Raw genomic sequence first — 12,599 nt, 5'->3', positions numbered from 1 at the left:
GCCACCCCTTAGCTGCCGGGGGGCTTCCAAGTATTCCATCAATTCATACTCAGCCCTGGGGCACAATAAACAAATTAAGCGAAAACACGAACTACAACTCCTAAGCGCCCCTCCAACTCTAACCATCTACAATTCTGCTTTTAGGAGTTCTCCCTCCATCCCCCACCAAATATTTTTAGAAACTTAAGTTTCCTGTTCTTCTTCCCTTTTTCTAAGACTACATGTTTATCACTGTTTAGAGCAAAGCAATAAATAAATGAACCAAGTCAGAAACTCCTGGAATCTCTGCAAACACTATGATCAAATATATGGTTTGTCATTATTTTGGCCAGTATAAGGTTGAATGAACTTAAAAAAATACAAAGCAGAATTTTTCCCTGTGAATTTCCAGTGGTGCAATCATGGCCACGCCCACTCCAGAGCAGACAAAAGGCGAAGAAAGCTGACTGGGGCTACAGTCTCCACACGGAAAGAGAGCAAGTCATTTCACTGTCGCTCGCTCGAGTCAGCAAAGGTAAAGTCCTTATCACATCTTTGGATATTAACACATTTTTTTTGTTTTTCTCCTTGGCTGTGATCTCTCAAACTGCCTCCTCTGAAGCTAAAGCCTCTTCCTTCCTTTCCCATCCCTCTCTGGTTTGGTGTGTGAGTTAGAATCACAGTCAGATTTCAGAAAATGCTTCTCTCTTCTGGTGGGAAATTGAGGGACAGAGGAACTGGTTACATATGAGGGCATTGGAGAGTGCAGCCAGGGCTTTCCTTGAAGGGAATCTCTACAACCAAAAACTGTTAGGAGAAAACTGGGAATTTCTAATGCTGCCTCTCTCTTGCATCTGTGTAAGGTAAATATCTCATCCTTGTTGGGGGTTTTCTGTTTCTTGTTTTCTACTTATTCAAACTTTCATTGAATGCCTACCATGTGTGGTGCGTTGGGTTGGACACATAAGGGTTACCAAGATTCTAAAAGAAGTTTACTGTGTAGCAGAGGAGGCAGATACATATGCACATAATTCAAGGGAGTGAAAAGAAGAGTGCTGAGTGTGAGCTAAGTCATTCATTAAATGTCTCAAGAAACACAAAGGGGAGGTGGTTCTCGTTGCTGGCATCTGGTTCAGAGGCTGGCAGGACTGACAGCTACTGGTGTTCTCTGTTGCAGAAGTGAAGATGGCCAAAGTCCCCGACCTCTTTGAAGACCTGAAGAACTGTTACAGGTAGGAAAGAGCTTCTGTCTCTTGTGATTTAATGAGGGGATCAAGGTACATTAGAATCCAGCTGGGCCAGACCCGCAGAGGCTGTAAAGATGTGTCCTACCTCTGAAGTCAGGGCAGGTTCAGTGAAGACCCAGGGAAACAGAACCCAGAATTTAAACTGAGGTGAATTGACAGGGAGGCAGCCATTCTAGAAAGATCACTTTTTAAAAAAAAAAAAAAAGTCTATTCAGGTCTTCTGCCCATTTTTTAATCAGGTTGGTTTTTTGTTTTTGTTTTTTTTAGATGTTGGGGGTAGGAGTTTATTAATTTATTTATTTAGTTTTGCTGTGTTGGGTCTTCGTTTCTGTGCGAGGGCTTTCTCTAGTTGTGGCAAGCGGGGGGCCATTCTTCATCGCCGTGCACGGGCCTCTCGCTATCACGGCCTCTCTTGTTGCGGAGCACAGGCTCCAGACGCGCAAGCTCAGTAGTTGTGGCCCACGGGCCCAGTTGCTCCGCGGCATGTGGGATCTTCCCAGACCAGGGCTCGAACCCGTGTGCCCTGCATTAGCAGGCAGATTCTCAACCACTGCGCCACCAGGGAAGCCCGAAAGATCACTTTTAAGGGCTGCTGAGTCCTAGTGGTTTTCAACATCTACTTAGACACAGCTTCTGTCTGGTTCACATGCCCTGATACAGTAAGGAGTTTTAATGGATTGTCAGAAAGAGAAACCTTTCTCAGGAAAACTTCTTGATCTCAGTCTGGAATAGGAAATGGCTTCACAGCAATTTGAGCATGTGAAACATACACGGTCAATCTCATTCAGACACAGGAGAAAGATAATGAATAAAAAGTTAAAATTGTGTAACACTTTAAGCCGACATGGTATTCCCATTACCTATTAAGATACACTAACCACAAACTAGACTACGGAAATGTTGCCTGGATATTTGGCAAAGTATAAATGATTAAATCTGTTTTAGTAAATACATGAAAGCAAAGTGTAACGTATAACCCATTTGGTTCAAATTTAAATGAGGTGCTTCAAAAGTGTTTCTTCTCTCTTGAGGAGCTTAAAATTTTTCCCCGAAATTCGATTACAACTCTTCAATTGGTTAGCCAAGTCTCGTTTTTATAGGTAGAGAGCAGGTAGAGTTCAAGGCCTGGCCCGATGATTACTAATTCCAAATTATCAAGTACAAATTACTGTGTGGGTGTGTATGCACAGAGGCCCTTAATTTTCAAAGATGACAGTAATGGCCGTGTGTGTGTGTGTGTGTGTGTGTGTGTGTGTGTGTGTGTGTGTGTTACCCAAAGCTAATATAGTTATTAAAATATGTTGCCCAGTGACTGTAGTGATATAACAAACAGAATTAAATTCTCATCCTCTTGTTTAACAGTGAAAATGAAGAATACAGTTCCGAAATTGACCATCTGTCTCTGAATCAGGTAAGCATATGACTGTAATTCTTATAAGATTGCTGTGTTTACGCAGTATTTTCTCCACTAGTATAACAATGGCTTGAATCTTAGATGCTTCTGTTTTACCTTCACTAGAAGTCCAGAGACATGCATTTTTTCATTATAAGTGAGACCAACTGCCTCTTTGCACTAACAGTTGATGGCATCATTCATGGTCACCAGATTTTCCCAGAACAGAGCAGAACTCACCTGAAACTCCAAGAATGGAGTCTTCTGGGTCAGCCTTCAATCAGAATGTTGGTTTTGCCATCCTGGGACAGCCCCTTTGGGCCACTTCACCAGGGTTCTGTCTCCTTAAGTGACGTGTTGTTGACATCTTCTCTAACACCAGCTCCAGAGATTAGAGATAGCCCTCTAAGTGTAATAGCCCATGAAGCTGAGGTGGAAGAAGCAGACCAGTTGAAAGTAAAAAATCTGCAGCCGTTCACATGCTATGTTATTTGGTTAGGAGACCACAAATAGGTACTGCTTTGTGTGTCTTTGGTACTAGTTCTAAAAGCTATACCTAGGGGAGTATTTCTAAAATATTTAAGCATTGTCAAGTAGGTGTTTGACCTCCTGAGGGGGAACTGACTAGAAGGCTACCACTCACTAAGATCACTTGTAGACCTGTTTCATTACAACATGTCATTTTTTTTACTGAAATATAGTTGATTTACAATATTGTGTTAGTTTCAGGAGGAGAGCATAGCGATACCGTTTTTTTTTCTGATATAGGTTATTACAAGATATTGAATATAATTTCCTGTGTTATACAGTAAATCCTTGTTGCTTATCTATTTTATGTACAGTAGTGTGTATCTCTTAATCCCATATCCCTAATTTGCCCCTCCCCCCTTACATCTCCCCTTTGGTAACCATAAGTTTGTTTTCTACGTCTGTGAGTCTTTTTCTGTTTTGTATATAGGTTCATTTGTATTATTTTTTAGATTCCACATGTAAGTGATATCATATAGTATTTGTCTTTCTCTGACTTACTTCACTAAGTATAACAAGATCTCATTTTTGAGTCTGTGGTTGGATGACAAAGACCTTCCCAGAGATCACATCTTTTCAGGGAAATCCTCAAAGGAGGGATGGGAGGAAGTGGGTAAAGAGGAAGGAGGCAGAGGAAAAGGAAAGGAGGAAGGAGAAAGGAAAGGAGGAAAGGAGGAAGGAGGAAAAGACTGATGAAACATGGGTTACCCGAGACCAAAATGGACATCCTTCTCTCTAAGTCTGTTGAATAAAACTCCTATTATAAAGGAGTCTCATTCTATGGCCATGGGCAGCTTTTCAGTTTTCACTTTCCTTCCTCACAGAAGTCCTTCTATGATGCAAGCTATGAACCACTTTATCAGGACTGCATAGATAAATATATGTCTCTGAATACCCCTGAAACCTCTAAGACATCCAAGCTTACCTTCAAGGAAAATGTGATGATGGTGGCAGCCAACGGGAAGATTCTGAAGAACAGATGGTTGAGTTTAAATCAGTTCCTCACCGACGATGACCTGGAAGACATTGCCAATGATACAGAAGAAGGTAAGGGGTCAAGTGCAATAATATCTTTGTTTTCTACTTTTAAGCAAATGGGGACAGCAGAGTACAGGGAAAAATAAAACCTTGAGTAACAAGAGGGCAACCAACCATTCGTCTGTAACTATAAGAAAGGAAAATTAATTTTTAGCCTTCTCCAGTGGGAAGAGGTCAGCAGTGGCTTGAGTTTAGCATACCTGCTCACAGGCTCACTTCGTGGCCATATTCTTAAGGTCATGTGACTTTGCGCCTTTCGACAGAAAGCAGTTATATACTGTTAGTGGGTGACTTCCACTGTGGAAGTTATGCTCCTCCACATACTAATTATGTCTCCTTGGGCAAGTTACTTAACCTTTCTGTACTTCAGTTTCCTCTACTGTAAAATGGGGGTAATCCCCTAACTGTTGTGAAGATTAAATGAGTCGATACTTGCAAGCTTCTGGACTAAAATAATGCCTGGCACGTAGAAAATACCTAAAAAATGTTAGCTATCATTAGCATTATTACTACTACTATTTTGTTAATACTACTGACACTACTAACTTACTAATGGCTGCATTATCTCTAACCTTCACAACAATCCTACATTCTTGTTTTATATATGAGGAAAGTAAGCTCAGTGAGATAGTGACCTGCCCAAAATCTCACAGTGTGTTAAGTAGTAAAGTGTCAAACTAAATCTGTTCTATCTGACTATAGAAGTCATGATTTTTCTCCCATGCCTCCACTATACAAGCCTCCACATGAGATATAAACCTAATATTTTTAAAGTAACAGCTAAATATTAACACATGTTCACCTAGAAAATTGGAAAATACAAGAATGAAAATTAAAACCACGCATACGCATACTACCCCTCAGGGTTTACCACTGCCAGCACTATGTTACCTTCCTTAAAGTCTTCTATGTGCCTGCACACACAGGAATATACATGTTAAACATTATTAGGTCAATTACATACAATTGAATATCCAACTTTTTTCGTTTGTCAATAAATAAAAGACATTTTAGAGCTCCAGTTTTTTACCATTATAAGTAATGTGACAATGAAGAGCCGTATCAATAAATCTTCATTTCTATCATTTATTTACTTAGAATAAAACATTCCTGGAAGTAGAATTATTCAGAGCCATGAGGATTTGTGAAGCTGTTGACATATACCCCTGTTCAGAAAGGTGGTAGATAGAAAAAACAAAATAAAAAAATTTTTTTCAAAAAATAAAAAGAAAGGTGGCAGACTATGGAGAACAGTATGGAGGTTCCTTAAAAAACTAAAACTAGAACTACCATATGACCCAGCAATCCCACTACTGGGCATATACCCTGAGAAAACCATAAGTCAACAAGAGTCACGTACCACAATGTTCATTGCAGCTCTGTTTACGATAGCCAGGACACGGAAGCAACCTAAGTGTCCATCGACAGATGAATGGATAAAGAAGATGTGGCACAGATATACAATGGAATATTACTCAGCCATAAAAAGAAACGAAATTGAGTTATTTGTAGTGAGGTGGATGGACCTAGAGTCTGTCATACAGAGTGAAGTCAGAAAGAGAAAAACAAATACCGTATGCTAACACATATATGTGGAATCTAAAAAAAAAAAAAAATGGTTCTGAAGAACCTGGGGCAAGACAGGAATAAAGACGCAGACGTAGAGAATGGACTTGAGGACACAGGGAGGGGGAAAGGTAAGATGGGACGAAGTGAGAGAGAGGCATGGACCTATATACACTACCAAATGTGAAATAGATAGCTAGTGGGAAGCAGCCACATAACACAGGGAGATCAGCTCGGTGCCTTGTGACCACCTAGAGGGGTGGGATAGGGAGGGTGGGAGAGAGATGCAAGAGGGAGGAGATATGGGGATATATGTATATGTATAGCTGATTTACTTTGTTATAAAGCAGAAACTGACACACCATTGTACAGCAATTATACTCCAATAAAGATTTAAAAAAAAAAAAAGGTGGCAGACATTTAGACCTGCACCTCAGTGACATATAAAATTCCTAGTGGATTCATTTTTTTCTCAGAGTGCATTCATTTGAAAATATAGGTGGAGAATATACAAGGAGTCTTCCTGGTTCCTTACAAACCTCCAAACAACCAAAAAGTTGTACAGGTAATCTTTAAAAAAAAAAAAACAACTATTGCCTGAAGAATCTAAGTTTAAAAAGAAACAAATAAGTAACCACAGGGATAATTCTAGAACCAATTCTGCTGACAGGGTGATTTCATTTCTCTCTCAGTTTCCTCACCTAGACTGGGATATTCTTCATGTCCCTTCAATACCTTGTATTAGAGCATGTATATCATCTATGTTTGTACTTGGACATTAATCTGAGCTCGTGATAACGGTTTTAGAAATCATCAAGCCCAGATCAGCACATTACAGCTTCCAGAGCAACATGAAATACAACTTTATCAAGCTCATCCAACAGCAATACATCCTGAATGACGCCCTCCATCAAAGTATAGTTCTACATCCGTCAGGTCAACACCTCATGGCTGCTGCATTAAATAATCTGGATGAGGCAGGTAAATGGACAATTCTGTCATCTTCCCCCACCCTTTTTATTTCTGTATTTCTTTTAAGCTTTCTGCTTTTAAAGAATAAACCTCTCTAGATTCCTGGCTTTGCACGATTTATCTAGAATAAGATGAAGCACATCACCCCTCGTAAAAATTCTGGGCAAGGACAGGAACTTCAGCCAAATCTGGAAGCTTTAACAAGAGAGAAGTGTCTTAGCTATGAAAGCTCTAAGTGCAGTTTAAAGCTTTCTGAGATACTGTCTCCTTTGTTTCTCTGAGATAGTCTTATCCTTGATTTTAAAGGTAAGTAAACGGAGCCTCAGAAATATTCAGTGACTTATGCAAATTTACTCAGAAGCCAATGAGGAGCCTGCTGATCAAACTTCCAAATAACACCAAACTAGGAAGAATCATTATCTTTATATATATATATATAAATTTATTTATTTGTTTATTTTTTCGCTGTGTTGGGACTTCATTGCTGCACACGGGCTTTCTCTAGCTGCGACGAGCAGGGGGCTTCTTTTCCTTGTGGTGCTCGGGCTTCTCATTGTTGCGGCTTCTCTTGTTGTGGAGCACGGGCTCTAGGCGTGAGGGCTTCAGTAGTTGCAGCACGTGAGCTCAGTAGTTGTGGTGCACAGGCTTAGTTGTTTCGTGGCATGTGGGATCTTCCTGGACCAGGGCTCGAACCCGTGTCCCCTGCACTGGCAGGCGGATTCTTAACCACTGCACTACCAGGGAAGCCCAAGAATCATTATCTCTGATAACATAATTGTGAGGCAAAGTAGCCAATAAGCTGCAAATATGTTCTGAAGAATGAAATTTAGGATGCAAGAAATTTTGTCACAACGATCCAATTTCCATGGTGTACATATTTTAGCTTAAGGACATGTCATCAGTAAACAAAATTATCTTCAGAGGTCCAAAGAGGCTACTTTGTGATAAACAAGCAGGGCTCTTTCTGATTGGATATATTTCAGCTAACACGCTTTCCACTCTAAGACATTTACAAATTATTTTGTGTTCTGTTTTCCTACTTAATATTATTTCACACAATTTTCCCACATATTGACAGAGTATATATATTTGCCATTTTTAATGGCACTAGAATATTCAATCATGTTGCTATGCTGGTGCCTTGGGTTTGCTCTAAATAATTCAGTTGCAAATGTCTTTGTTTAAATTATTTCTTTCTCTATGAGCTTATTTCTTGGAACGTATCCCAGATGCTGGATTTCTAGGCATAAATAATTTTACAGCTCTTATTAAGCATTGTTCTCTAAGGAAAACTGAACTACTTTTCACTATCCTTAGCAACATATGAGTGTATCAGCTTCTAAACCCCTCCATTTTACTCATGACTTCACAAATTTCAGGGTCTTATCCCACTAATATAATTATAAGAGATTCAATAAATATGCAACCCCCAAGCATTCATTCAACATAGAAAATTCTAAAGCCATTAAGCAAGTATTTACCTGCCTAGTGAATAAGGCAGACATTGTGAAGGACACAAAGATGTATAAATTCCATTCCTGACCTTCGGGTACTTACACCATAGTTGGGGACATAACTGCACACACACACAGAGCATCTTTTATATATATATATATAAATTTATTTCTTATTTATTTATTTTTGGCTGCATTGGGTCTTCGTTGCTATGTGCGGGCTTTCTCTATTTGCGGTGAGCGGGGGCTACTCTTCGTTGCAGTGCACGGGCTTCTTATTGCGGTGGCTTCTCTTGCTGCAGAGCACGGGCTCTAGGCATGTGGGCTTCAGTAGTTGCAGCACGTGAGCTCAGTAGTTGTGGCTCGTGGGCTCTAGAGCACAGGCTCAGTAGTTGTGACGCACAGACTGAATTGCTCTGTGGCATGTGGGATCCTCCTGGACCAGGGCTCGAACCCGTGTCCCCTGCATTGGTAGACGGATTCCCAATCACTGTGCCACCAGGGAAGCCCACACACAGCATCTTCATAGACACTTGATTTTACACAAATACAATGGATTTACTTTTTTTTTTTTTTTTGGCTTTTCTCTTTGCCAGTGGAATTTGACATAGCTGCTTATACATCAGGAGATGATACTCAACTTCCTGTGACTCTAAGAATCTCAAAAACTCAACTGTTTGTTTGTGCTCAAAACGAAGGCGAACCCGTATTGCTAAAGGTCAGTTGTTCTCAGTCTCCAATTTACCTTCATTTACAACCCATGCATTTGTAGATGATCCCAAGAGGCAGACACCCCTAGCAGGATGGCACAGTCCTCTTTTCTTCTTCTTCTTTTTTTTTTTTTTTTTCTGGCGGTATGCGGGCCTCTCACTGTTGTGGCCCCTCCCGTTGCGGAGCACAGGCTCCGGACGCGCAGGCTCAGCGGCCATGGCTCACGGGTCCAGCCGCTCCGCGGCATGTGGGATCTTCCCGGACCGGGGCACGAACCTGTGTCCCCTGCATCGGCAGGCGGACTCTCAACCACTGCGCCACCAGGGAAGCCCCCGTCCTACTTCTTACCCACTATATTCAGAGGCAGTTCTAGGCAGGATCTGTGGAGGTGGAGGTGGCAAAATGACATAAAAGGCAAACTGCCTTCTTCTTCTTTCTCTTTTCCCTGCCTGGTCCTATTCACCTCCCATCCCTGGGCATCTGTTTATTCCATCCCTCTTTGAGCTCTACTGACATCTACTATCTGACCTACATGACAGTAGGCTTTAGTACCAGGGGGCCTGCCTCCAAGAGTGTCAAATAAGCCACTGAGATCACAGAGGATTAATCACCTGCCAGTGGGTACAAAGCAAAAGCTGGGAGCCAAGGCTCAAACCCTGGCTTTCTGACTGCAGTGCCTCTCTCTCTCCATTGGTGCCAGCTTTCTCTCTCAGCCCAGCCTCATCTCTACTACCACATTCCCCTCCAAACATACAGACGCACACACATGCCCACTAGAGCCAGATGTTTTCTCCACTGATTAGTGGGTGACTCTTATTCAGTAAATGTGTAAAACCCAACCCCTGCTCCCACCCTAACTAGGATTTACGTGGATGCATGTGTCTCTCTTCCTGGATCAAGTCAGATGAAAGTGATGTCTATAGAGTAGGGCAGTAGCTTCATTTGTGAATTCATTCAACAAACGTTGTTTATTGAGAGCCTTCTATTTTTCAAGCAGTGTCAACAGCTCAGTAGACAGTGGTGAGCCAAAGCCTTATAGAACTCACTCTTCTGAAGGGCACAGACAATAGACGAGCCAAACAACCAGCAAAAAGTGCAAGATGCTGTAAAGCCAATGAACAGGGCGCTGAGATAGAGAAAATGAGAGCATGCTTTTTACACAGAGCTCCCTAGAGATGAGAGCTGCTGCCAGGAGGGAGCATGCCATGGGGGGTGGGGGGCATTCCAAACAGAGGGATCTGGGTGCACCCAGCCCTAGAGCTTTACAAGGCCAGCTTCAAAGATCAGAAGGGACACCCAAGGAGCTGGGACACCCTGAAAAAAAGGAAAGATAAATAGAGGAAAGGACTTCAAACAGGGAAGTATCCTGACTTTACTTATATTTTCTAACTCAGAGAATAGATCAGAAAGGAGGCAATAGAGAAAATCTGATTAAGATGTGGTAGTAACAGTCGGGGTGGGTGGGGGCGGGAGTTGTGAGACAGGTGGAAAGAAGGAGACAGAATCTGGTTATATTTTGGAGATAGAACCAACAAGAGGAAGAGGGGGAAACTGGGAGAGAAATAGGTTTGAGAAATAAAATCCTTGTTGACATTGAAAAACCCAAGGAAACCTCAAAAGGATATTTAGTTCTTTTCTATTAAAAGAATAGAGAAGACGCGTCTTAAGTTTTTTTCATACTCGCAAGAGGAACAAGAGGAGTGTCGTCTAAAGGGATCACAATTTTCAAAAAATTGTATTGAAAGGATTCAGCTTCTAATATGTCTGGAAAGTTTTGTGTATGTGTGTGTGTGAGATTTGGGTTTCTTTAGTCTTCAGTTGTTGACTTAAATACAGAGATAAACATGTCTAAATTCTAAGTTATTTTCCCAAAGTATGTTTTGTACATTTAGAGGTCAAAAGGTTTCCAGGTCTTAGCGTCCTTAGTGCTCATATCTGATGCAAAATGTTCTATTCCCATGTTCAGGCAGGACAAGAAGAATGTTCCGCCCTACCTGTCAGGATACAGTGAGACACTAGTGTCTTTGGCGATCTTCATGATGACATTGGATTTCTCTCCAGTTAACTGAGGAAACCAATTATTATGAATAGATGGGGCCATACATCTAACAGGCATGTAATAAATGCTTTCTGAATGAAAAAATGAATGAAGAACCTATATCATCATGTTACCTACTCATAGTCCTAAAGTACTGTGTATCTCATGAAGACCAAACGCCAAGGAATTGAGCATCAGTTCTTTTTTTACCATCTTCCTCTTCTCTTTTAATAGATCTTTGTTTTCCTTATCCTAGGAGATGCCTGAGACACCCCAAACCATCAAAGATGAGACCGATCTCCTCTTCCTCTGGAGCAACCATGGAAGTATGCAACACTTCAAATCAGTTGCCCATCCCAAGCTGTATTTTGCCACAAAGGGAGAAAAACTGGTGCACCTGGCAAGGGGCCCGCCCTCTATCATTGACTTTCAGCTTTGACTGTGGAGTCTACTTACCTGTGAAGTGTTGACAATCTGTATGTACCATGTACATGAAGGAGTCAAATCCTGCACTCTTAGTCACTCTCTGAGCATGTGCTGAGCCTTTGTAACTCTAAATGAATATTTACTCTCTTTCTAAGAGAGGGCACAAGGTCTAGTAGAACCAACACTAACATATAATGTTGCTTGTTATTTAAAGAACACCCCATGCTTTGCAAATTACCAATCATTTTAATTATTATGATGCATACAATCTTGGGAGGGCCAGGGCTACTGACTCTGGCTACCAAAAAAGCTCTACCCATATTACAGATGGGTTAACTAAGGCATAAGAATACTAAGAAATACCCACCATAGTATTTGGAATGAGAAGCCATGGACCCAGGATTTCATTCCAACTGCTTAGCTTCTGCTTTTAAGTTGCTGATGGACCCTTTATCAAACACTGTAAGTTTCTGGGACCTCAGTTTGATCATCTTCAAAATGGAGGGAATGATGGCTATATCCTTCCTGCCTCAACAGTATTTTATGCCAATCCGTGAGCTCATTTTAGTAAAACACTTCTTGAAGCTGAGCCTCAAGAAGAAGGCAAAGGATGCAATATTATTTTAAATTATTATTTATTACACTTATATATTTATAAATATTATTTCTAAGATAATTGTAACATTATTATATTTATAGCACTTCTTTGCAGTCTCTGAGTATGCCCATGTATCTTCAACAATAGTAGACAGTGTTTTCCAGGCTGAATGAGTTTCAGGCACTAAGGCACTTTGATCCAAGTTGTGCTTTTTCCATTGCTGTGAAGCTCTGTATTCTAGTACCTGGGAGTTCTGTAATTACGATAATAAATTTGTATTAATTACCTTGTTCGTTTGAACTGATAACTGGCCAAACTCTTTCACTCCTCCGCCTTTGTCATTCTTGTGTCATTCAATTTCACCTGCTCTCAAGTCCTACTAGCTAAAATGGGATGAACCTAACTTTGGCAACCACAGGACAACTGTTATCTCAACTTTCTTTTCTGGAACATGAGCAACGTTTCTTCTAGGTTCTAGAAGTTGTGATCCAATCGTAGTGTTACATTACCATCAACAATGTGAACTGATACATTATTATCAATCATAATTGAATATAATTTAGAAAAAAGTAAATCTGGCCCATAATTACATGTTGTCTTAATCATTATTTTACAGCATGGTAATTAGGAACAGATAATAAAAGTAAAT

General features: G+C 40.8%; 1 protein-coding gene across 1 annotated transcript; it reads left to right on the top strand.

The window, feature by feature from the left end:
* Positions 1–475: 475 nt before the first annotated feature.
* On the top strand, positions 476–11,447 carry IL1A (interleukin 1 alpha). The gene is made up of 7 exons (XM_079941341.1): positions 476–514; positions 1,157–1,211; positions 2,589–2,637; positions 3,972–4,194; positions 6,559–6,732; positions 8,774–8,895; positions 11,183–11,447. Exons 2-7 carry the CDS (start codon positions 1,165–1,167, stop codon positions 11,363–11,365), a joined length of 798 nt encoding a protein of 265 aa, XP_079797467.1. The 5' UTR covers positions 476–514; positions 1,157–1,164; the 3' UTR covers positions 11,366–11,447.
* The last annotated feature ends 1,152 nt before the right edge of the window (positions 11,448–12,599 follow it).

The sequence above is a fragment of the Stenella coeruleoalba genome (assembly GCF_951394435.1).
Source record: "Stenella coeruleoalba genome assembly, chromosome: 13".
In the NCBI taxonomy this organism is placed as follows: Eukaryota; Metazoa; Chordata; class Mammalia; order Artiodactyla; family Delphinidae; genus Stenella; species Stenella coeruleoalba.
Note: the sequence above shows the minus strand (reverse complement) of the source record. Positions and strands in the feature narration are given on the sequence as shown.